Source organism: Nomia melanderi, chromosome 4, assembly GCF_051020985.1.
Source record: "Nomia melanderi isolate GNS246 chromosome 4, iyNomMela1, whole genome shotgun sequence".
NCBI classification, from domain to species: Eukaryota; Metazoa; Arthropoda; class Insecta; order Hymenoptera; family Halictidae; genus Nomia; species Nomia melanderi.
The window spans coordinates 16,159,124-16,183,859 of record NC_135002.1 but is presented as its reverse complement, the minus strand read 5'-3'; the positions used below and the strand labels follow the sequence as shown (position 1 = coordinate 16,183,859).

At 29.0% G+C, this 24,736-nt stretch overlaps 6 protein-coding genes across 24 annotated transcripts in view; 3 read left to right on the top strand and 3 right to left on the bottom strand.

The window, feature by feature from the left end:
• The first annotated feature begins 994 nt into the window (after positions 1-994).
• Positions 995-5,705, top strand: LOC116425247 (protein arginine N-methyltransferase 9). 5 transcript variants are annotated; one of them, XM_076367350.1, is made up of 8 exons: positions 995-1,264; positions 1,806-2,035; positions 2,099-2,225; positions 2,349-2,750; positions 3,049-4,050; positions 4,122-4,278; positions 5,226-5,303; positions 5,373-5,705. In XM_076367350.1, exons 2-8 carry the CDS (start codon positions 1,873-1,875, stop codon positions 5,703-5,705), a joined length of 2,262 nt encoding a protein of 753 aa, XP_076223465.1. In that variant the 5' UTR covers positions 995-1,264; positions 1,806-1,872. The 5 variants fall into 5 exon arrangements, with proteins under 5 accessions (XP_076223465.1, XP_076223466.1, XP_076223468.1 ...); XM_076367351.1 differs by lacking the exon at positions 995-1,264 and adding an exon at positions 1,275-1,539; XM_076367353.1 differs by lacking the exon at positions 995-1,264 and having other exon boundaries at positions 1,887-2,035; positions 2,116-2,225.
• Positions 5,706-5,707: 2 nt separating this feature from the next.
• On the bottom strand, positions 5,708-8,945 carry LOC116425249 (serine hydrolase-like protein). 9 transcript variants are annotated; one of them, XM_031972709.2, is made up of 4 exons: positions 8,795-8,944; positions 8,510-8,633; positions 7,749-7,842; positions 5,708-6,848 (listed from the first exon to the last, which is right to left on the bottom strand). In XM_031972709.2, exon 4 carries the CDS (start codon positions 6,790-6,792, stop codon positions 5,896-5,898), a length of 897 nt encoding a protein of 298 aa, XP_031828569.2. In that variant the 5' UTR covers positions 6,793-6,848; positions 7,749-7,842; positions 8,510-8,633; positions 8,795-8,944; the 3' UTR covers positions 5,708-5,895. The 9 variants fall into 9 exon arrangements, with proteins under 9 accessions (XP_031828569.2, XP_031828570.2, XP_031828573.2 ...); XM_031972710.2 differs by lacking the exon at positions 8,510-8,633 and having other exon boundaries at positions 8,795-8,945; XM_031972713.2 differs by lacking the exons at positions 7,749-7,842; positions 8,510-8,633 and having other exon boundaries at positions 5,708-5,984; positions 6,166-6,848; positions 8,795-8,945.
• LOC116425248 (eukaryotic translation initiation factor 2-alpha kinase 1) lies at positions 8,846-11,923 on the top strand. 2 transcript variants are annotated; one of them, XM_031972702.2, is made up of 9 exons: positions 8,846-8,993; positions 9,288-9,455; positions 9,576-9,732; positions 9,808-10,289; positions 10,416-10,606; positions 10,691-10,864; positions 10,983-11,138; positions 11,224-11,361; positions 11,437-11,923. In XM_031972702.2, exons 1-9 carry the CDS (start codon positions 8,942-8,944, stop codon positions 11,650-11,652), a joined length of 1,734 nt encoding a protein of 577 aa, XP_031828562.2. In that variant the 5' UTR covers positions 8,846-8,941; the 3' UTR covers positions 11,653-11,923. The 2 variants fall into 2 exon arrangements, with proteins under 2 accessions (XP_031828562.2, XP_031828561.2); XM_031972701.2 differs by having other exon boundaries at positions 9,808-10,606.
• Positions 11,924-12,062: 139 nt separating this feature from the next.
• LOC116425213 (divergent protein kinase domain 2A) lies at positions 12,063-13,761 on the bottom strand. 2 transcript variants are annotated; one of them, XM_031972639.2, is made up of 4 exons: positions 13,153-13,761; positions 12,751-13,051; positions 12,537-12,667; positions 12,063-12,418 (listed from the first exon to the last, which is right to left on the bottom strand). In XM_031972639.2, the coding sequence occupies exons 1-4, from the start codon at positions 13,759-13,761 to the stop codon at positions 12,182-12,184; spliced, it is 1,278 nt and encodes a 425-aa protein (XP_031828499.2). In that variant the 3' UTR covers positions 12,063-12,181. The 2 variants fall into 2 exon arrangements, with proteins under 2 accessions (XP_031828499.2, XP_031828500.2); XM_031972640.2 differs by having other exon boundaries at positions 12,276-12,418; positions 12,542-12,667.
• Positions 12,272-18,193, top strand: Tango6 (transport and golgi organization 6). 3 transcript variants are annotated; one of them, XM_031972631.2, is made up of 8 exons: positions 14,074-14,224; positions 14,300-14,426; positions 14,536-14,767; positions 14,884-15,396; positions 15,482-16,687; positions 16,765-16,969; positions 17,661-17,812; positions 17,897-18,193. In XM_031972631.2, the coding sequence occupies exons 1-8, from the start codon at positions 14,170-14,172 to the stop codon at positions 18,191-18,193; spliced, it is 2,787 nt and encodes a 928-aa protein (XP_031828491.2). In that variant the 5' UTR covers positions 14,074-14,169. The 3 variants fall into 3 exon arrangements, with proteins under 3 accessions (XP_031828493.2, XP_031828491.2, XP_031828492.2); XM_031972632.2 differs by having other exon boundaries at positions 14,077-14,224; positions 14,305-14,426; XM_031972633.2 differs by lacking the exons at positions 14,074-14,224; positions 14,300-14,426 and adding an exon at positions 12,272-12,420.
• Positions 18,194-18,947: 754 nt separating this feature from the next.
• The window catches only part of Rab3GAP1 (RAB3 GTPase activating protein subunit 1), a 61,881-nt gene continuing 56,092 nt past the window's right edge, over positions 18,948-24,736 (bottom strand). For 2 of the 3 annotated variants that reach the window (XM_031972635.2, XM_031972637.2), the window contains 7 exons: positions 23,297-23,384; positions 22,098-22,239; positions 21,819-21,999; positions 20,403-20,502; positions 19,993-20,312; positions 19,264-19,467; positions 18,948-19,175 (listed from right to left, as the gene is read on the bottom strand). In XM_031972635.2, the coding sequence (XP_031828495.1) occupies positions 18,948-19,175; positions 19,264-19,467; positions 19,993-20,312; positions 20,403-20,502; positions 21,819-21,999; positions 22,098-22,239; positions 23,297-23,384 (1,263 nt within the window). The remainder of the gene's footprint in view (positions 19,176-19,263; positions 19,468-19,992; positions 20,313-20,402; positions 20,503-21,818; positions 22,000-22,097; positions 22,240-23,296; positions 23,385-24,736) is intronic. The other variant, XM_031972636.2, reaches the window with a different exon arrangement.

The following is a 24,736-nucleotide window of genomic DNA, read 5'->3' as shown; positions in this document are numbered from 1 at the left end:
ACTCAGAAACAGCGTTCCCTAATTATCTCTATTCAAGGAGCTGCCCAAGATTCTGTATATGAGCAGTTCTATGTAACATTACAGACGAGGTGCAGGGTAGGCATTGCAAGCACATGGGACTCGGTGTCACATGTTCTGAATTACCGACTGCGTAAGAAATCAAAGATTTTGCTCTGCCCTCTACGTCTAGAAAATGGTGAATAGGAAAACTACATCAAGAAAAATGATAGAAATTGACCAAGTAGTAAATATGTCTCTGAAATACAGATACCATCAAAAATGCCTTGTTACACTAGCAAACTCTACCATCGAACGATCAACTACTAAACTATATAAAACTACAATATGGAAAATGTGTCTTGAGAGGTCAATTTTTACACTGTTACCGGCTCTAAACATTACATTATCGTTAAATTTGGAAAGTTAGATCTGTACGAAACTCATGATTGGCAATAAAAGCGTTCGAGCGATTCACTTTCTCAATCAGCATACCTCTTGAGGTCATCAAAATTTAATAACTAGATCGTAACTAAAATCAAAATAGGAATTATTAATTATTCCATTAAATAATTATGTGTACATAGTTACATATACAACTACCCTGATTCCTGTTATCGAGCCTAAAATTTTGTATTATCGGTAACGTCGAATGCGATACCAAAATGTTACGGGGATATTAAGACCCCCAAAGGACTACACAAAACTTCACATAAGCTGCAATGTTTGTATATATCTTAAGTCTGTATTTTAATATTTTTTATTCTAATTCCTATCACTTATAACGCGGCTATGCAAAATCAATTTAAGTCGATATGACAGGGCCTGACATGAAAATGTTAAGAAAGTCCCAAAACCCTCAATGAATGCGTAAAAAAATTTTACATTCGTTTGTTAAAGCTATCTATATATCTCGTCTTTGATTACTGTATATGTGTTCTGTATATGTAAAATAAAAGTATTCAATAATGTAATATATCTAAATCTATTTTTAACTATTTTTATCTATTTGTATTGAATACTACATAGAACTGCTCACATTTACAATCTCGGGCAGTTCCTTGAATAGAGGTAGTGGGGGAACGCTGTTTTCGAGTTACTAGTGTGAGGAAAGTTAGACATCTCTGCTATAGAGAATGATAGAGTTACCGTATGCAAAGAAACAGTAATACCAGTGTAGTTATACTTCAAGATCATCCAATTTGTGAATACAAACATAAAAAATTTCAATAGAAGTTTCGTATTGTGAGATTACTCTATGTTCAAGGTACCTGAGTGTATTTTGTAACTTATTGCAACTTGTCTATGGGGGTAGTATAACGAACTAGGGTTAGAAGTAATTGGCTTTGAATGTGTTAAGAACTATTTGTAACTTTCAAAAGCTTGAACAAAATTACAGATAAATTTGTACTTAAAACATCAACTTTTTATACAGTACAGTTTATACATTATGCAGTACAGTTCTTACATTGATGAAATGTAAATATAAGTATAGAAAGAAAATATTAATATATTATTTGTTTTGTGAAACAAATTTACAAGGTTTGTTTAAATCATATTTGTTTTATGAAACAATAATGTCTATAAATTCTCTATGTGTACTATATTTCTAACTTCATTTAATTGTAAAATATTATGTAAAATTTAATTTGTTAATAGTTGCACATGTGACATAATTACAAGCTACTTCAGACATAAAGGAATGATAATGCACAATCCTTAAAAAAATTAAATTTTCTTGTTGTATAAATTCATTCCTTTTTAACTTAGATGTTTGAATGATTAATAAAATATTGTGTTGCTTACAGAAAATAATAAGGGGTATGCATTTTTATGACAAACTCAGATTAAAGGACATATTGTATTTTATTAAAAATGCAAAAGGAAGTAAACAATATAATCACAGAGTCATTAAAAAAAGCATATGATCATGACAGAACTGGAAATGTAGGAAAAGCATATGCATATTATACAGTTGTAGCAGAATTAAGTCCAACAAAGAGATTAGAAATTGAAGAAGCTTTTGTCGACGTACTTTGTATGTTTATAACTTATAGTTTACAGTTACTTAATACCAAAATTATGAATACTTATTTCTTAGGTCAATGGGGAATGCAGCTTGCATGCAACCACAGATTTGAAGATGTTGTTTTATGTTATACACATTCTTTAGATATTTATCCAAATAACCCACGCATGTTAAATAATTTTGCAGCCCACCTTTTAAGGTAATTTGAACCAGTGACTTGGGTAAACATACAACTAGTTGATTTAAAATTGATTTTTTAACGTGACAGATATCATGACCGCTAAAATTCCATATAATGAGGATTAAAAATATATTGTTAAAGGAATAATGATCCAATAAGGGCAATAAAATATTTAAAAAGAGCTCTGCAAGCCAATCCCAATTTTCTACCAGCAGAAAGAAATTTACAAAATGCATTTAGTATGGCTGTAGATAGGTGGCACTTTCCGATGTTGAACGATAAACAAAGAAATAATGCATTTGAATGTGCAATACGAAAGAAAATTTCTCAAGGATATGACACAGTATTAGATATAGGAACTGGAACAGGGTTATTAAGTTTATATGCACGAAATGCTGGTGCTAAAAAAGTTTATGCATGTGAATGTTCAATGACAATGATAAAAGTTGCTGAGAAAGTATTTGAAAGTAACAATGTTGAAGATATAATATTATTGCCCAAATTTTCCACAGACCTTGTAATACCCAGTGATATTACAGAAAGGTCCGTCCTTTGTTCATAGTAGTCAGTTTTAAAACTAGAATTACCAGATTAGTCAAAAAGACCCATTTCTTTTTGTATAATTATTCAAAGGATATAAATATTTTTATGAACAAGTTTTAAATAAATTACTTCAATAACGTGCATAGTAAAACATGAATCAAACAAAATCTTAAATATGCATTCCTGCAATTTGTATAAGAAAATACAAGTTAGTCTATTTTGATTGTTTGGTAGTTCTAGTATTAGTGTAAATACAAAGAAAGTACATCATTCGTTAAAAATACATATATTTTTACAGAGTCAAATTAATTGTGACAGAAACATTCGATGCTGGTTTATTTGGAGAACATGTGATACCATCTCTATTAAGTGTTCACACAAATATCCTGGATAGAAATGGCATAATCATACCCATGAGCGCTACACTTTATGTGGCTGCAGTGGAATGTGAATATTTGAGGAACAGGTCATCTGTAGTCTTTGATCACTTAAAAAATTCGTGTCCTTTAAATTTTGATAATATATCTATATTATTGGATGATGAGTATTATGACACAGAACATTTGAAGAATGTGAAAGTTAATTATATTACAAGACCCAAAGTTCTTTTCACTGTTGATTTTAATGATGTATCAAATTTACATAAATTTAATGCAGATGGCATAAAGAGTAAGATAAATATAAAGTGTGAATATGATGGCATTGTAGATGGTTTAGTGAGTTGGTTTAAATTACATCTTGATGAGGAAATATCAATAGATACATCAGATAAAAGAACTTGTTGGCAGACTGCTGTTTTCCCAGAAATGCCAATATTATTTAAACAAGGAGATGTATTAACAATTAATGGAGAAATATTGAAAGGAAAATTGAAATGTTCTTATACAGCAAATAATACATTTACTAATTATGATCAGAAAAAATTTATATATCGTTTACCAAAAGAAGTTATAACGTTTTTAAATGATCACGAATATATAAAATTACTTACCGATGTCAGTAAGTCTCTAGTGAACAAAGAAATAAATAGTATTTTGGATACATCTCCTTTTCCTATTTATGGATTAATGTTATTGAAGGAAAATAAGTACAGCCAAATTTTATATTATAAAACTGAAAACATGATGCTTCGTCTTTTCATAGAAGAAGTTGCAAAACAAAATGGCTTTAAGGACAAGATATGCTTTATATCAAAGTATGATACTATTAAAGCTTCTTTAGATACTATACTTGTACATGATTTTGACACTAACGGAGAACTAAAAGATCGTGGTCAAGAACATAGTCATGAATTCTTTAGGTATACAATTTTAGATACTTACTATTATCTTCTTAATAAAATTTTTGTTAAATTTGTAATATACTTTACAGATGTATGCTTAAACCAAATGGCATCTTATTACCTGAACAAATATTCCTTGTAGGTCAACTTGTATTTTCAGAGGATTTTCCAAACATGGTTTACGTTAAAGATGAAAATTTACAAGGAGAATCAATGCTAGTATTTAATACACAAAATTCTAAAAAGGTACGTATGTGCATGTATATATACGAGGTGAGTGATTTAACTGTATAAATTTACATGCAAACCAATTTATTGTATAAAGTAATATTCTAAATGAGTTATTAGGTATCGAGCAGGGTCTAAAATATAATAATTCATTTTTTGATATTACACTTTCTATTAAAGTATGAAGATGACTTTGTATTTTTACATTTTAATATACATCTTTTATATCTTCTTTATTGTGTTTTAAATACCTCAAAGAAAGTAATTAAAGAACGTCAATTCTTCACATATTAATAAAAAGGCAAAGTATCAAAAAAATTAATTGTTACATTTTATGCCCTGCTCGATATCAAATAATTTCTGTTTGAAACGTTTTTTTATTCAAAAAATAATTTACAAGTAAATTTAAGTGGTATAGTTAACACTTTATTTACCGCTCCTGATCAAGGCAATCACTCACACACTATCAGTGTGGTTTCGTCATTGTATAGGAGTGTATATTTTCACATGCAAAGCTTTGTAGCTTTAAAATCAAAGTGTAAAGAAATCTCGTAATATTATTCTGTTTTAATTTCTTTTAAATCAACGTAATTTTAATAAGTTACCGATTGTTAAGCATTCGAAATCGAAAAGCCGATAAAGTGTTAAATGACTCACCTGTATAAAAATACATATATACACACGATACATGTGAAAAAGCGGTGATTCTATGTAGAAATAAATTGTCTCCAAAATATCTATTCATGTTCTATTAAAATGAGTCCTACTAATGTATTTGTCTTCTATGTACTGTTTTTTTTTTTTTACACAAATATAAGTATACATGTATCAAATACATTTTTATATAGAATCATCGTATTTTTGCTTTTAACGCTAATTATATAATATTTTGTAGATATGGTTCTATGTTTTATAGAGTATTCATTAAACTGACATAGTTCATAATTTTCGTTTTTTTTTTACAGAAATTTAATAGCTATCAGAATACGAATTTTGATAATACAAATTTATATAAAATTGCTCAGCACATTAATGAATTCAAGGTAAAATAACCACTGTAATAAGAAAAAATCATATCTTATGAATTTATATATTGACACATTATATTACAGATAAATCAACTTTTTGATCTAAATTCAAGTTTATATCTGCATGAACCTTTATCTGATATAAATATACTAATAGAAATAAAGGAAAGCGAATTTGTTGAACGCATAGTGAATTTTGGTAAAATAAATGCAACCAGATTGCCAAATGCACTAATCTGCTGGTATGAAGTTAGATTAACATTAAATCACAATTATGATACAAAAAGAAATGGGTCTTTTATGAATCACACTGCAATATTATTGGAAGATGAATTAAAAAGCATTATTCTACGAGGTAATGAAGTATATCTAAAAGTTCAGCAGGTTGAAGGTGTGGTTCGTATAAAAGTCAAATGATCTAAACAAAATATAGCATTTTGTATAATTGTAACCCACTTGGAATGTACATTTGTTTAACATGCTTTAATCTTATTCTGTACATATATAAAGAAAAGTATAAACCATAATATTTGCTGTTAATAAAACTAAATCTATTATTATACAAACTATTATGTACTACAAGAAATTATTTTATAAAAATAAAAATTTATAATTTACTTCTTGTGTCATCCTTTAAAAATTCACATACATATGGTGCTACCCTTTCAGGATAATTATTATGTACATCATGATTTCCTATAACAGGAACTACAATAAATTTACTATTACAGTTATTTGCTACTATATTTTTTATATCTTCCATTATGGTCATTAGTTTAACATATTGATTGGATTTGTTTGCCACAATAACAAATATTGGCGTTGAGAATTTTTGCCAGAAGTGTATACGTTGTTGTTTTGTAAACACAGGACGTACCATAATTCTTAATCTAGGATCACGATTATATTTATATTTATCTCCAACTTTCGTGACTGCACGTGTAAACATAGCTTCAGCAGCCTCCGAATTTAATGCCTCTCGCCTTTTATACTGCAAAGCATATATCACTTCTTCTTTAGTGTATAGTGTATCTTTAACTTTATCATAAACATCCAAGCTGTAAATTCGTTTAATGTGATTAATAGTGTCCTCAATTGGTAATGGTACAAGTCCATCTAAAGATATGATTTTTTGTAACCGTCCTGGGTATAATACACTAAAATCTACTCCTATTTGAGTACCAAAACTATGTGACAAATAAATACAAGTTTTCCATTTCAAGGTATTGAGAACTAGGAAAATTGTATAAACATAATCAAAATATTGCAATGGCAGTCCAGGTGGAAAATGGGATGAAAATCCATGTCCTGGCAAATCTATGCTCACATATTGGTATTCATAAGGAAGAAGTTCTATTAATCTGTCAAATGATCCAGAGTTGTCTAAAGTACCATGTACCACCAAAATCTTCTTTTCTTTTGGAGGGCCATAAATTTTTGCAGCTATATGACCCCATGGTACAGGTAAATTTTCTTTGACTATTTGCTGTTTTAATTGACTCATGATGAAGCACAATACATGTAAGACAGATACTCCAGTAACAGATTTTCTCTGCAGATCTACAAGCACATAAATTACTATTGTAAGTATAATAACTGAGTTTCAGGAACTAATTCTTATTTCTACTGAATTTAAAACAACAGTAAAAAGCTTTTATATCAGAAATCCAAAGTTCACTGTTGATCAGGTGTAGGATTGCAAGTCACTGCCTACTTTCAGATAAATTAAGTACTTTAGAAAAAATGTATGTTATGTTAATGAAGTAAATACATGTGTATGTACATGTATATGACATATATGAATGTAGCATAAATAACACTACTACATTTAATTACTATAATTATATGGCCAAATGCAATAATAATGACGATTATGTCATTATTATTATATTACATTATAATGTGTTATTAAATATAATCAAATACTTTAAGGAATGGATTATGAATTTGTAATTGTCAGTTTCATGAAAAACGATAAAATCATATATTTGGTTTCCTAATCTTCGCACTTATGTTTAATTTATGTTCTTTTATATACCATTTTTAATTATAGCATGCTTTACATATATTTATTATTATAATTTTTTATGCGTCGACTGAATTAGTATTTACGAAAACTGTAAAAGAATAAATATTAAACATTTAATACCACAATTTACGAATAACAGTAAATATGGTTTGATGACATGTTTGGCAGATGTACATTGACATTTTTTGACATGCGCACTGTAGTAAGCGATGGTGAAATACGTATTCTATATTGGTTATAGCCATATCAGCCGTTCATTGGCCAAATCGGTAACTTCTTTTTTTGAGTTTTCAAATATTTTATTATTAATACGATTAATTGACTTTTAATATTTTATGTTTAAAGTTAATTTCTTTATTATTGTTTTTCTATAATTGATACTATTGCGCCACCAACTATAAAATATACAACCATAATACAAAATTAGGTACCTTGAAGCTCTCTGATTCAATGCTACCGCTGTTTTGTAGATATAGTGTGTTTGCTTTTATTTATCATCTACTTCTGACTCTCTTCCTTATATCCCTTTAGAAATGAATAATTTTACAGATATTTTGTAATATTTAAAAAAATATTGAAATTATGTAACTCTAGATCACTAATCTAGAAATTTTAGTAACGAGATTACTAATCTTTCATTTCTTAAACTATTATATAAAGTATAGTATATATTTTTGTTATTCAGAAATGTATTTATATACAAAATTCTTGTAATACATATTTAAGGAAGTTTAAATGCAGCATTTTTAATAATTTTAATTGATTTCTAAACTTGTTTAAATACGACAGAAAATTTCATAGGAATATATCTTTTTATTTCTATTTTTCAAATTGTATTCCAACTACTAATATTAATTTCATGGTATGCAATATAATTATACAGAGAAGTTAACATTAGGTTTACGGAACGCGTCAGTTTAACGAATACTGAATTTTATAAAGTTTATAATATCTTTATCTCGATTTTAATTAATGCAGTAACACAAATGTGTATTTTAATTGTCTATCTTTAAACCTCTAATTTCCAAAATCTAAATGAATAAATTTCTATTTTTTTAAGACGATAGACCAAACTGCACAATATACGTCCGTAAATGTAGTGTTAACATATATGAAACTTCTATCAGAACTTTCTAACTCCTGTTGCACAGGAGATGAACTCCTGGACGACATATAGGCAAGAATCTCTTACCTGTACTTGTTTATAGTTTTGAATGGATCGTGTAACCGTATTGACGAATAACAAATTAATATCCAAAATGAGATGAGAACAAATGAAACTGACCAATTAAAATCACATTCTTTTCAAAGCTCATCTGAAGAATAGATAATTTTCTTATAAATGTTACCTCGTTATCTTAAAGTTGTTATTATTTGTTATCGCAGAATTTCGCAGTTATATTTGTAAAATATAAGTATAATTATAAATATTTATTCACATATTGAAAATTGATTTCGACAAACACTAGAGTCTTACCTCTGTGAGAGATCATTTTGATATAGTTGATATTTTTTGATTGTCACTAGCAAGTGGATTAAATAATTCTTTCAGTCACATCAAAACTTTGCACATTTGTTACTTTAGTGATATAAATGTAAATGTAGATGTTTTGGAGAGTTAAAAATGGAAAATAATCCTTGGGATACATTATCTACAGTAACTAAATTTGACGGAGGTAACATAACCTTAAATTCCCCGCGCAATTTTTAAACATATTCAATTTGACAGTTTTTCTACGTAAAGAAAACATTTTTCCAGATAAAGTACTATAAATATTATTGGTTGTACTGCATAGTGTAATGATTTCTTATGTATTGTTTGAAAAATGTTATAAAAAAGTAATTGTTTAGTTGAATATATAACATTAAATTTTAACAAAATGTTGATCAAGGCTACATTAAAGGTTTTTTTGTATGTTTGCTATTTGTTTAAGAGTTAAGCCACATTATATTATTCATACTGTTATCAGGTAATAACACAAGGACTACAATACGTGTGGATAATGATAACAGTCAGATCAAAGGACAAGTTGTGAGCATAGTTACACCTTCTGTCAGTCTTTTAATTGAATCTCTTATACAACAACTTTGTACATTGTTTGAAAATGATCCAGTTCGCAGAAATAAACTATATTTTGGTAATGTGTATATATTGTTTTTAAAAAGATTGAGTTAGATGTATTTATTTTATTTCAAAGGTTATTATATCTGTAAAATTATGAGACTTAATGAATAAACATTATAATATTCATTTCTAGCTATCTGTGATAGACTTCATGAACTGAAATTAATTGACGATTCATATAATATGATGGAATTTGAATCATTAAGGGGACAATATCAATATGCATTATATCATTTGGTTACAGTTGCACGTGCAGCAACTGGTTGTGAAAATGCATTACGAATTCCTAAGTACAACATTTAAATTAAGTTACATACACATAAAAAAATATAATAATTTAATTTTTGTACATTTTTGTTCCACAGTTCATTAACTATGGAATGGTCTCGATACCATAGAGAATTTAAGGAAATAAGTTTTATTGCTTCTGGTGGATTTGGTCATGTATTTAAAGCTTTACATCGTCTGGATGGTATTGAGTATGCAGTTAAAAAGATAGTAGTACGATCTGGTCGAGTTAACAGTATTATGCAGCACCTTGAAGAAGTAAAGACTCTTGCCAAGTTGAATCATACTAATATAGTTTCTTACAAAGGTGCATGGATAGAGCCAACACTACCAAAAATTTGTACTACTTTCATACCGAGTTTGCCATCTTCTAGAGATTCTCAAAATAAACTAAATTTCTTAGATCATAACAATTATAGACATAAATTGTATGCAAATCAAAGTATTGGCATACAAAATCAATCAAATTACAGCAGTAGTGATAGCAGTCAGAATTCTAAAGAAAATGTTGAACAAGATGTGCTATTACAGAATAGTACCAAAAAAAATACGAAATCTGGTATGTATACCCATACCAAAAGTTTAGAGAAAGAAGCGATAAATATGAGGGTACAAAATTCTATCACTAGTTATGATATTATTAACAAAAGATTTCATGAATTAAACACTTCAATTAATACAATAGGACCACGAATAATCGACGAAAATATTACTGATGGAAGTATTGAAAGAAATACATCGCATAGTATTTCTTTTAGAAGTGATAGCAAAAATGTAAATAACAAAGTAGAAAATAACATGAACTATACAGATGGTAGCGATTCATATGAAGAATCTAATAACAACAACAAACTTTGTCCATACATACCTCAAATGGTTTGTATAAATTCTTTACGTTTTCCTTCTGTATAAACATATCAATTTTTAATATTTTAATTAAAACTTTTTAATTTATTAAAGGAACAGTATGCAACATTGTATATTCAAATGGCGCTTTGTGAAAAGACACTTCAACAATGGTTAAAGGAAAGAAGTGAGCTTACTTCGCAAACAATGATTATTGCAGTATTAACACAAATTCTTTATGGCCTGGATTACATACACGCCCGCGGCATTGTACACCACGATATAAAGGTCGTAATATATATGAAAAACTCACTGAATAATATATTGTTTTATATTTATTAAACTATATGCTTTATTGTAAATATGCTTGTTAGAAAACATATTTACATAGAATTTTCTATTTCAGCCAAGCAATATATTCATTTCCATGTCTGGTAATATTCACATACAGTTGGGTGATTTTGGACTAGCTTGTCCATTGAAAAGAGAAAATCATCATTCCATTCTTGGCACACATATGTATGCTGCACCAGAACAATTGGAAGGAAAATGTGATCCTAAAGTACTACTTTATAGTCTGAGTATTATATCATTTGTTAAGTATGTTTTAAAAGATCGTAAATTTAAACTAATTTGTCCTTTTTCAGAGCGATGTATACAGTTTAGGAATAGTACTTTTGGAATTACTAGTACATACAAAAACTGATATGGAACGAGTTGAAATAATTAATAGTTTAAAAAGGGGTCACATACCTACAACACTAACTGCTAATTATCCTAAATGGGTACAATTTTTGTAATAGTATTTAATAGTTTTAACCAAAAAAATATTTCAATAAAAATGTTTGTTTCTTTGATAGGCACATATAGTAAGCCAATTAGTACAAGCAGATCCTGAGAAACGACCATCGACGAGTCAGTTATTACAAGATCTGAACGAGGACAAGGATATAACAATAGCGCAATTAAAGAGCGTAATCGTGAAAAAAGACAACACAATACAAGCGTTACAAGATAGAATATTAATGTTAGAGACACAAATTAGCAAATATAAAATAACAACAGATGATATGTAAGATTTTAAATTAATTGGATTAAAATGAGTCAAGTTTTTAGATAAGTACAGCGTTACCTTTTTATAATAAATTGTAAAGATTTTGCAACATAAATTTTCAATTCTATAAATTCACTAAAAGATTAGAGCTACTATAAAATAAACATTAATTTCTTTTGTATTAGTAATAGAATTATATATTTGTTAAGTACGATTATAACTTAAAATGCTTTTATTGTTGAGTCCCTAATATAATATCTATAGACAGTATTATAAAATACACGAAAAAAAAATAATTATAAATTCAATTTTCACTCAGTTTATTAAAATAAGAATAAGAAATAAAATTATATATTGGATTTGGGTGTTGTATAAATGAAATATTTTATTTTACATCTCATATGTAACTGACATTAATCATTACATAATGACTAGGAATGTAAAAACTATTTATTTATAAATATTATACAATGGTACATAACATAAGAGAAATTATTTTTACATTGTATGACATTTTTGTATTATTATTTTGTACATATTTTATACTGTTATTAATTATAGTCTTTGCTATTTAATTTATCTGTATTTTCATTGTTATCCTCTACTATAGTATCTAATAACTGTTTAAGTTGCATTCCTGCTGTTAGCCTGGTAAATGGTCTCACAGGAGAAATGCATTGCTTTATTAAATTTTGTATATTAGGATATACGTTCTGTATATGCATGGGTGTATTATGTAAAAAACCACCTGGTAATATACCATCATTTGTATCAAATGCTAATAACATCTGTAAGTATTAAAAGTACACTAAAAACTGTAATTCCTTTGTAAGTAATATCTTATTGTGAAAGTATTAAAAATTTTCGTAATAATTATTGTACGATTTGTTCATAGTAATAACAGACCTTACATATTGCATAATAATTGTGATCACTAATTTTGTGACTACATATATCAGCAGATGAATATATTAAACATCCTGAACACGTAATGTTTTCAGTATTTTCTTGTAACCTATTCCACATTTCAAATTTTTCTAAAGAAAGTAGAAAAGTACATTAATATCAATTTTTTAATTGTCAACGTTACAAATTAATCTTAAATGGAAAATACTATTACCATCAGGCTTGATATTTTTATCAACAACTATTACATTTTCTAAATCTATAAACTTTGCAATATTATTTGAATCAACTGCTATATTGTCAGCTGATATATCAGTCAAATAAAAGCTGAAGTCATTGTTCTGATAAGTAAGGATATAAGCAGCATTTAAAAGACTAGAAGTTATTTTAGCTCTCTGTATCCATGGCTTGTAATAATATGCTGTTAATGGTAATCCAACATATTCTTCAATTATGATGCGACCGCATGCACCTAAATACTTTGGTACTGGCCAATTTTCATCAGCAGATAATATCTACAAGCAATGTCTAAATATGTCGAATTTTGTTTTAAAACTTTAAATAAATTTTTGTTTTTAAAGACACTTTATTAACATAAATGAAATTAAAGTAGTACCTGAAGAAGTAAAGGTTCTGGATTAAGAATTATTGATGTCCAAATGTTAATATCAAGCATTTTTTTATTAATATATTTATTATTAAGATATATATGTTTTAAAAGTTTGCTTAAATGTTGTTCATTAGGACAAAGTCTTAAATGACTAAAATTGTCTTTTGCAAAATCTAAAGTGACTTCCCGTTTAATAAGCTCATAGAAGTTTACATTGTTATTTTCATTTGTTGCTTCCTTTAAATTCTTTGGGCAAATATGTAATAAATTATTGTTTTCACAAAGCATTTGATCAAATTTATCTAATTCATGTGAGTGTGCTAACTTTTTTAATACAATATGATCACCATTTAATTGACCAAAAAAAACATTTTTCACTCCAAAGAAGTAAGAAAACATTGAATATAAATCGTACGATGTAAGATCTACTTCATGAATATAATTACACGCAGAAGTACCGAAACATGCTGGACATTTATGTAATTCTGTTAAATGATTTATATCTGGTCGAAATGTAGTCATTTTTGACCATTTTAAACCAAGAAAAACTGTCGCGAAGAAAAACAACTCCCATTTTTTAAACTTCAAAATATTATATAAATATGACAAAATCATAGATTGATACTTTTTGTTACTCCAAATAAATAAAAGTAAATATACTCCGTTTGTTTACTATTCGTATACTGTAGGTTATGTTTATGCTGTAATATGTATACTACATCAATGATGTCAAACTTTTCTTCTCACAATTGACTCTTCTCGATCAGTCGATTCTCTCCCACCATGAATAACTCTAGTATATATAGTATATAGTGGAGTTCACCATGAACAGTTCACACGTGCAACTACACATTTAAATACTTAAGTAACTAAGTGTATACTCGCGACTAGCAGTTTAACACTTCTGTACTATGTTATGTTATATGAGAGAAATGTCATATGTTTGGTACAAGGAACGAGTGAACTATTATAGATAAAATATAATAAATAAAAAATTGAAGAACTAACTGTAACAAACAAAATATGGATTATCATGAAATATTAAATTGTTTAATAACAGTCGACAATTCAAACAATGGTATGAATGGTTTTCTAGGTAATGAAATAATTACGAGGTTTTTAAATAACGTCTGAAATATTCATTCTTCTGTAGGGCAGGTTAAAAATTTCAATGAGAGGTTACAAAGAATTTTACAAAAGACTTTACCAATTTTAACAGAATGCGATAAAAAATTTATAAGAGATGACAATGAAAATAAGAATGAATTTCCTGATATCAGGTAGCACGTAATCATTGCTTGTATTTAATATGCAGATGAGATATTATATATTAATACATATTAATCAGTAAGAATTAATTATAATTATTAGTGTTTTTCATGTTTTTAGATATCAATATATACGCTTAGTTGTGTGTATATTACAAAATCTGAAAACATCTGTAAATGTAAACAAGGAATCCATATTTAGTGTTAAGCAGTTTCATGCTTTAAAAGCTGCTATAGAATTGATAGTTGCAATTGGCATTGTACCTGCTCTTTTACCAGGTGTTGGTACAGACATGGCTAAATTATGTCCTAAGGCTGTACAGATATGCGAAGAAAAAGTAACAGATATACAAGTATGAAATCATAATTGGAAATAAAAACTAAAATGATACAAAGTCTTTTTATTCTTTACATCTTTATTAATTAAATTTACATATTTAGTAAAAAAATGGTATACTTTTTATTTCAGAAATATGAAAGAAACACATTCACAGTTGTTTCTCTTATGAATTTGTACAATGAAACTATGTTTCGACCAGCAATAATTGCTCAAATAGGTCCCTTATTGGCTGCTCTTTTACAATTAGGATATGCTCCATTAATCAAACCAAATAATATAAATGAAAGTGACAAAACATTTAAAATGACAACAGATTTATATGAGCAATTAAAAAAAGATCAAGAACGATTTGTTCGTTTATTACATCAATTATTAATTAATTGTCCCATGTCTACAAGTATGAAAGAATTGATGGTAATTCTTGGTATTAAAGGATCTCCAAAGTGGCTTCAAAGAGAAACTCGTAAACATTTAATCCAGCAAATTATGCAACCCAATGGAGTTATTTCAATCATAATTGCTATTTGTGAAGATACTTTAGATATTGGAGAACATTGGAATAAATTAGATACTGTTTCCAGATTAATAGCTACCTCGCATGAAAAGAATTCTAATGAGTATTACAAGGCTATATGTCCACAAGTATATTTTGCAAGCATTTGATAGTAATTATTATTATTTATGCAAGTACTAGATAACATTGATAAAAATCGTACATTTTTTTCAGATATTGGACCTTCTTACATTTGAACAGATATACCACTCTTCGACAATAGCAAATTGTTGCATTACCGCGCTTTACGACTATAATTCTGACATTTGTCTTAAAAATATTATAGAAAAAATTTGTAGTCCTTTGCTTATGAACTTAAGAAAAGAAGAAAATGTAGTTATAAGTGAAACTGAAGTGGAGAAGTGTATAGAAAATTTGACGAAATGTTTTATAGTAGTAGAAGCAAAATTCAAACATTTACCTTGCAAAGTTTTAATAAAAATGGCAGTTCCGTTATTTTGTATATACAATAATATCAGGATAAGCATTTGTTTATTAAAATCTAAAATTAAACAACTCCTGTTAAAACTCTTACACGATGAATCACAGAAAAACAAACTTTTTGCTGAATTTCTTGGCCATAATTTAACTGAAAATTTTGGATATCGTTTAGCCTCAAGGCTTGGGCCAACAGGTGGAATTGAAATTATAGGAATAGATGAGACTTTGAATTATGAACAATTTGCAGACAGTCTCCTAGATTTAGTATTTACTACTAATGTATTGTCAATTTCATTATTTTCGTATTTATTAGAATTTTTATCAGATTTAATGAAACTAGACAATAAGGAGGAAGCTCATAACTTACTAGAAACTGAAAATGATATAATGGACAGAATTCAAAAGCAATTAGCAGCTGTAAAACTTTTATCAAGCTTAGCTAATATATCTGCAGTGCAAGAAGCACAAATAGAAAATCCAAATCCAATTTTTTCTTTCATAAAATCATTGTTTAATGAATATATTAAGAAAAGGCAAATATCATCGGAAGAAGATGACTGTGAGATTCTATACATCAGTTTGATGTTAATAAAAATGATTTTGGGCGAAAGAAAAAAGCTTTTAAATTTCATGGCTTTTAATGATTTTATAATATTTTTGAAGGAATGTTGTGGTCTTTCAAACATTCCAATGCAATTGCTACTATTAATGAAAGAACTTATTGAACTTATTGAAACTCAAGGTCACTCACAAAGCAAACATTATCAAGATCTAACTATAAATCATAAAACAGCTAAAAAGTTTGAAGAAGCGCTTAGAGACCTTGCTGATCCTCTGCTTCCTGTGCGTGCGCATGGTCTTATAGTTCTTACTAAATTAATAGAAAATGTAGATCCTTATGCTACAGCCAGAAAAGCAGTTATTCTTCAAATATTTAAAGTTGGTATATGCAAGTGGGTTATTTAATTTAAAATTTTTATAATAGAATTTACTATTGTATACATGTTTTATTTCAGGAAAATTTAAAACATGATGATTCATTTATATATTTAGCAGCCATTAATGGATTATGTGCTTTAGCCACCTCATATCCAGGAGTAGTTATAGAAGCATTGGTACACGAATACATTGACATGCCACAACGTGTTTCAGCTGGTGAAATTACTATAGAAACAAGAATCAAATTGGGAGAAATACTTGTAAAAGTAACACGTGGATTAGGTGCGTATATAATGATTGATTTACGATGTAGAACCTATGTATATAAGTATATATCACATAATTTTGATTATTTTATCTCTTGCAAATTGCAATTGAAACAAAACTTATATACTTCTTTCTTTTGCCACTCATGATTTAAATCTCTGAAGATTGATACTAGTGAAGCTAATGAGAGATAGGTTTGAAAAGGTTTAAGGGATTCCCATATTGGATTTTAAATTTTAATCATATGGTACAGATACCATGCAGCTAAATGAAATTACTTCAACTTTTATTAATACAGTAGAACCTTGATTATACTTTCTTTACATTAAATGTACATTACAGTAACTGCTTAACAAAAGGCATATTCTAACACATTTTTGTTTATGGTTTTTCACAGTAGTCAGTATAATTTGATGACATTTTCTTCTTACAATGTTTTTCAAAATAATTTGTTTGTTGAAACACAAATGTGGTAGATTTTAATATTTATCATGTTTCGCAAATTTCAATTTTTATGTTATAGTATACAAAGCATATATCTTTCTTTCAATGATAATTGTTTTGATTTGGCATTTAAGAAACGACATTCATTTCAAAAAGTTATCTGCGTATTTATAAATTGTAAAGTAACAACATAGCAGTTTCAAACTGAAACTATTATGCCATGTGTTCTTTTTACTTTCAATTAATTTCTGTAATTCAATAGGTGAAATGGCAATAACATACAAAAATATTTTAATAAACGGATTCTTATCTGCTACACGAGATTCAGATTCCTTGGTTCGTGCTTCTAGTCTCTCGTGTTTAGGTGAATTGTGCAAGGTGTTAGGTTTTCGATTGGGTGATATTGTTACAGAGGTATATACCTTTAATTTATCAGTTATTATTTCGGTTAAAGTTCATTAAGCTTTGATTTGATTTGATCTAAATATACGATTTCAGGTGATTTATTGTATTAGTTGTATAATAAAAACAGATAAAACTCCTGAATGCCGACGAGCTGCGGTTATGGTTAGTACGTTGTTGCTTCGTGGTCTTGGAAAAGACACATTAACAAGTTTGGGAAAAGATTTGGTTGACTTATATCGTGGTCTGAAACACTTACGAGACAACGACGATGATCCGGTACTGCGCTTACATGCTCAGCTGTCTCTTGAAGAGTTGGATCAGATTGTACAAAATTTCTTGTTTTCACCTCCAAAACTTGAAAAAAGAATATTTTTATTGGGTGGTTCATAACAAACGAATCAATTATCCAAGAAAACTATCATCAAGGAACAAGTTTTCTTAAGATTTGTTCCATTTTATTTTCTATAAAGAATATTTATATCCAATATTTTCTTTGTTGATATACAGTTTATGATATTTAAGTAAATACAGAAAAAAATCAAACTTGCTTTATACATGTACAGAATTGTAAAATTCCTTGTTATTTTTATCTTATGATAGAGGCGTGCAAATTATTTGACTCATAAAAAAATGAGGATCAAGTAGCGATTACAACATTTGAATATTAATTTGTTACACTTTTAGTGTGCGTTGTATTAATTTACAAATTAATATAATATATTTTACATTACATCAAAATTATACAATATCTTAATTAACCCACCGAAATAACAGAAAAATAAATACTGAAAGAGACAAACTTGCGAACAAAACAACTAGTTTTTAAAAGCAGAAGCTTTTCTTATCGCACTTCCCGTTTGCCACTTCTAATTTACAACTCAAAGAAATATCTAAATGATAATTTAATATGCGATAACAATTTCTCTCGTATAATGTTTTATTATCTCTAAAATTACTAATAAATTGTAAAAATTATCTAATTAGTTTATACGCCTCTATCATTTACCAGTACTCCCGTATATTTTATATGTACAAATTTTATTCCGTCGCGAACAACATTAGAAAGTGAGAAATAAAAAATAGATAAAACAATCTAGATTAACGTATTAATCTATATGGTTTTAAGTGAAACTTGGAACGTGGACTATAAAAATATTGTATCCTCTGAAAAGAAACCTGCCAATCGAATATAATCTCGTTTTAGGCAAGCATACATCCTTTGTGGTTGTGGTGTCGAGGCCGGTGAAGGTCTTGGCGTTACAATCCGCAAAATGAATTCTTTGCATGAAGCTTCGGGAAATGTTTTTATTTTATCGTCTGCAACCCCATCTACATCTGCATTGCTACTAACGGAAGTCATCACGAATACAGCCTGAAACACAAGTGTTATTATTATTAATATTATTAATCAACTTTTCTTTTAAACAAGTGACTAGATTAAAAAGAGAAAATTCTGTCACCTTTTGAGCTTCTCTAAACATAGTGGTTATACGAGAGGCAATGTTTCCTCTGGAACCACCTGGTACCTCAACTTCCTTCCCTCGCATCAACTGAATGAGGAACGAAGTAAATTCTTTGGATTCATTGTTTCCTCCCAGTTTGTGTTGCAGCGAACTAACTTGAGCAACCAAAGCTTCCACGCTTTCTATATCTCGGGTAATTTCCTAATAAATCAAAAATGTTTTTCAGCTGTGTATATTATATGATTGTATACAGAAAGTTTTCTAAATTTTTTAATTATGCAAAAATGAACAATATTAGTATGTTTAGCATAGTGCACGCAACACTACCATTTCGATTGAAAAAATTAAAAAAGAAATTTACTATTTATGAATATTATTAATTTTATGAAAATAATTACTATCAGTTTGTATATGTGTTTTTTGAATATCTCACTGTGTAAATTAATTATTTGTATCTTAATTGTTGGTGTTCACTGATCAAATATTAATCTCCAATCATCAAACCTCATAATTGTTTTTTGCAGCTGTATTATTTCATAGACAACTACTTTTGAAGTTCAAATTTTAAATAAATGAAATTTATATTATAAAATAAATTATAAAAAAAATTATATACAGCTGCGATCGCCAATTGTCGATGCATCAAAATACTTTGAAAGTATTTCGGGAAACTTTGAAACTTTTATCGCAAGCATCAATTATAAATTAATCGATTGTAGAATTTACCTCGTATATATGTAACTTCTGATGAATTGGTTTTGTAGCATACTGTAATTTCTTAAGTATGCTGTGCGTAACGTCGGTTAAATTCGGCAGAGCATCCTGCTTTTGTTGACTAAGTGTATAGAGTGCAGCGTGTGTCAAAACTGGCAGAAGAAGCTGACCGACTTGGTCCAGCCGCTTTGAGCTCAGGTAATGCAACGCCTTTTCCGCTTCCCTAGTATCATCGAACAATCTCTTCTGTCGATGTGCGGGGACAGGCTGCGCCGAACTCCAAGTCGAGGACCAAGGGTTATTAGGTATCAACATTCTCGCTGACAAGTGTCCTGCGTTGAAACGTTCTGCCATTAGTATTTTGCGAAAGATGGACAGAAATCAGTAGTGCGTTCTAAAGTACAAGGACATTGGAAAAGAACCTGTAGCTTGACCCCAATCGTCCGTTCCGTCCTCTTCAATCCAATCCCTCGGAGAATACCATCGAATAAAATCTTCCAGTATTGCTCCAGGGTTTGCTGCCTATATTTATAAATCGTAATTGCATTAGATTTGTACCGCATAAATATTAATATAAATAAATAAATGAACAAATAAACACTAGTTCTTATATCTCGGAAGGGAAAAGTGTCCGGACCAATGTTTATATGATCTCTCTTCATTTTTAGGAACTGTCGAATAGGGTTTGATCACCTATTCCGGTGTCATTCTGTATATTTAAATTTATCTATGTTTTTTATATAGCCTGGAAACTGTAATAGATATTTAAAAAAGACAGTTATATAAAAAATACTTTTTACGCTCTAAAAAACTGTGTATAAGAAAAAATATTACTCATCGGATGTATGTAAGAGTTATTTGCTAGAGTTTTATAGAGCATTGCAGCCTATTAAATTTTTATTAAAATAACTTTTTTATCTGTATTACCGATTCAAAGATGTATAAAGAAACTAGGAAGAAGCACTAGATATTGTGGACTCTTATAAATCCTGTACAGCTTCCAGAAATAAATTCTTCATCTTATCAAAGTGTTCTAACTAAAAATTTTCTTGAAAGTTATAATTATTCAGAACAGACCAAGTTTTACACTGCTACTGTATGTATGCTTCTGAAAACGCATTTATTTAACACGTTGAATGCTGCGTGGGTCAATGGTGATTCACAACTAAATAAAATTACTCTAATTTCAAAAATTAATTTAATTTTAATTCAACTAAACAATGATTATTTAAAAACCTTTTTACGTTACAAACAATATAATATAAAGCAGCGACATTCGACAAAATAAACGCGCAAAGAATGATTACGGAACTACATTACATAATTTGATATTATATTTTTTGTATCGTGTATATGTATTTTGCTTTGCGAAATCGCCTAGCAGTCAACGTGTTAACAATCATGTTTTCTCATATTACACAGTCGAGTTTTTAATATCACACAAGAGCAACTAGACACGAATAATTAAATTGTTCATGAAAACCAGTTTCACTGCATACTATTTGAAATGGAAGTTATGAATTCCAAAACAGCACAAATCAACCAATTACCATTTCGAAAAAATCAATCTTCATTTTCATCTTCGTTCATTCATTCATTGTATATTTTATTTATTTTTTTTGCAAGCATTGGCTACACATAAATCTTTATTACGTGTACATTTTAATATTATTAAATAGGCCTGAATAAGCTATAAATAATTAAATCAATAATTCAAATAGATAACATTAAAAAGTGGACTTGTGCTGTTTTGGAATTCACAACTTCAATTGTAAAATCACGAATGGTAAATAAATTTTTCTAAAGTATGCAGCTGCACCGATACGAATTACAAGGACCTTGAAAGATTCCATGTCGGACAATAGCGAAGCGCTCATCAATCTCGCTCGCATTTCTGAGGCGTGTTGGTCGGTTCCAAGTTGCATCATTACTTGAGCATCTTCCTCGAGCTGATCCTCCGTTTTCGGAACGGGGTCTTGCGTTTTTGGCAGATAAAGAGGATCCCCAGTTTGGATTAATCTAAAGGGAAGAAAAAACAATCCATACACGAATTTCTATGAAAACAGTTCTCACGATAAATAAAAGGACAGAAAGAGAGATGACGCAGTAGATTTTACTTGAGCGTGGGATGTTTGGCCAATCTTCCTGCGGGTTTATTCCACAACAGATACTTCGCTTTCGGCGTCCTTGTCGCCGAATCGTCCTCGTTTGTTGGTTCCTCGCTGGTGCACTCGAAAAATTCCTCTTCTTCCGACTCTGCTGAAGCCAAAGGAAAGTTAGCGTTAGATGGTGTGTAGACCTGACGTTGATTCGGTACCACCGATTAAGATACAGTAAAACGCCATTTGTTCGGATTCTACAGTTCTGGATCAGGAATTTATGGCTACTCATAGTTTTTAACATTTTTTTACTAATCATAGTATTGCAGGCCCAAAAGGTAATTTGTTAATTTTTTCATCGTAATGTTAAGATCGAGCGTTAAGCAACGAAATTAAGCCAGAATTATGTGAATATATCATTGCTGATTTGCTCTAAGATGGTATTAATGGTGACCTAGTTTTTTTTATCACGGACTGTATTTTGTTTAAATGAAATTTAATGTTTGACTAGCCGTATATTTTATCGGCAAGTTAATTTTAAAATTATTGTCTATCGTTACTATAAATACCTTTAATAAGATATTTATATGATTCGTTGTAACTTAAGAGGGTATTTTAGTGTGAAGGTTGGTTTCTTTTAAACCTTTTTTACTAATTAAATTAATATCACTAATTATTTACATTGACCAGGGTATACTTCATCAATTTCAATAACGTTCAATTTTGTTATGACGTTCCGACTATGACTCAATGACGCAAATAAAGTAGTGCACAAATGTAGATTATATTTTTTTACAATTGTATGTTATATATAAATAACTGTTTATCTAGTTTTAATTGGAAGAAGGATATACGAAGATAGTTAAATGTTATTAAAAATATTCCTTGTATAAATTATAAAAAAATTCGTAGAAACCATGTTCTTGCGGTGTATGACACGAAAATGTTAAAAATGTTAATAATTTATCGATGTTGATTTTCATAATATTTATTAGGAAAAATTATGAGTTTCGGTATATAAATTTTTGAAACTCTTATCTAAGACTTGATAAGGTATCAAAACACTTCTAAACTTCAAGGCGTTCGAAACCCAAAACTCTCGAAACTTGAAGATACTAATTTTGTTTTGTGAGAAAAATGTGTTGTTTTAAAAACTGAAGTCAATATTAACATTAACCATTAAACAATAGTATCATGCAATAAATGTAATAGAACACCTGTCTCAAAATCTTCGATGTCCAAGCTTTGAGACTTCTGCGCGGCTTCCTCCCTAGCTTTCTTCTTCTCGATGCAGCAATTCAGCATCTACAAAGAGATTAAATTGGTAGATAAATACATAGACTTAGAACGTGGTAGAAATATTGATGGATATATGTGTAAAATGAAACGTTACACACAAAATGCAGATAGTTTATGTCAATTCTATTTTCGTATAAACGAATTTCTAACGGCGGACAGACAACTGAAGTTTCTTTTATTTACAACGAATGTCTACATATCTAGAATAGTATAAATCTGTTTAAGAATTTTATTGCAACATTTATATTATTCAGTCTTGCAGTTTCTCGTACGTTATATTAGATATCGGAAAAACTTCGTTCAGGTTCTTAAATCAAAATTTAAACACTGAGAACGCTTTTGTAAAACAATTTTATTTTATTCGATACCAACGGCATAAACATAATATGTTGCTAATATTAATTTCATTCACTAAACTAGTGAAATACAAGTTAGACGATAAATTTGTCTTAGTGGAAACAGAAACAACAGGTAAGACAAAAATTGAAAAACTGATTAATCGAGCAATGTAAGAATTGATATAAAGTTAAATGGACGAAAGAAAATGTAGAATTTTAAATAAAAATTTTAATATCGTTCATTTGACCGGTCGCGGTAGGGTTAGTGTTCATGATAACGTAGTTTTATCAAGCACAATCGTGAAAAGAATCATAGGACAAGGGATTAAAAGATTCCGATTATGCCCAATTGACCTGCATCGAATCTGCAGCTTTAGGAACTGCCAATGAACTGTAAGAGCTAGTACCTACCTTCCATTATCGCTTTGATTACGAATGTGTGATTCGATGCACTACGTAAATCTCTGAAGAATTTTAATTATCTTCGGGTGTAAGTATCTTGAGGTTAAACGATCGGAATGGTATGGTAACTAAGATCATTGAATTTCTCCCTTGGTGTTTTCTCCCAAGGCTGATGAAATAAGAATATAGGGTTCTGTTGAAAAACATACACTTTGAACTCGAAGTCCCGCGAAAGAGATGACTTTGAGAAAAAATTCTGAACACCGTTACATGTATCCTTTGAATCTCTACAACTTCGGCCCGAGAAGCTTCTTCATAGACGGAACGTGAGGTAGACGTTTAGCATCAACCATACCGCGAAACGGTCAAATGACTAAATTTAAAAATTTTGATTTAAAATTTTGCGTTTTCTTTCAGTCCTTTGATACTAGAACTACCAAACAGGTCAAAATGACCCATTTTTGATCTCTTCTTTTTGCAATTATTAAAAAGATAACATGATTCTCTGAGAAATTACCAAACAAATTGGTTCAGCGATATGCAAACGTAACTGTATATAATTGTAATAAATTAATAGAAATCTCAATAGATAAACTCTAAGAGTTTCCGTACAAAAAT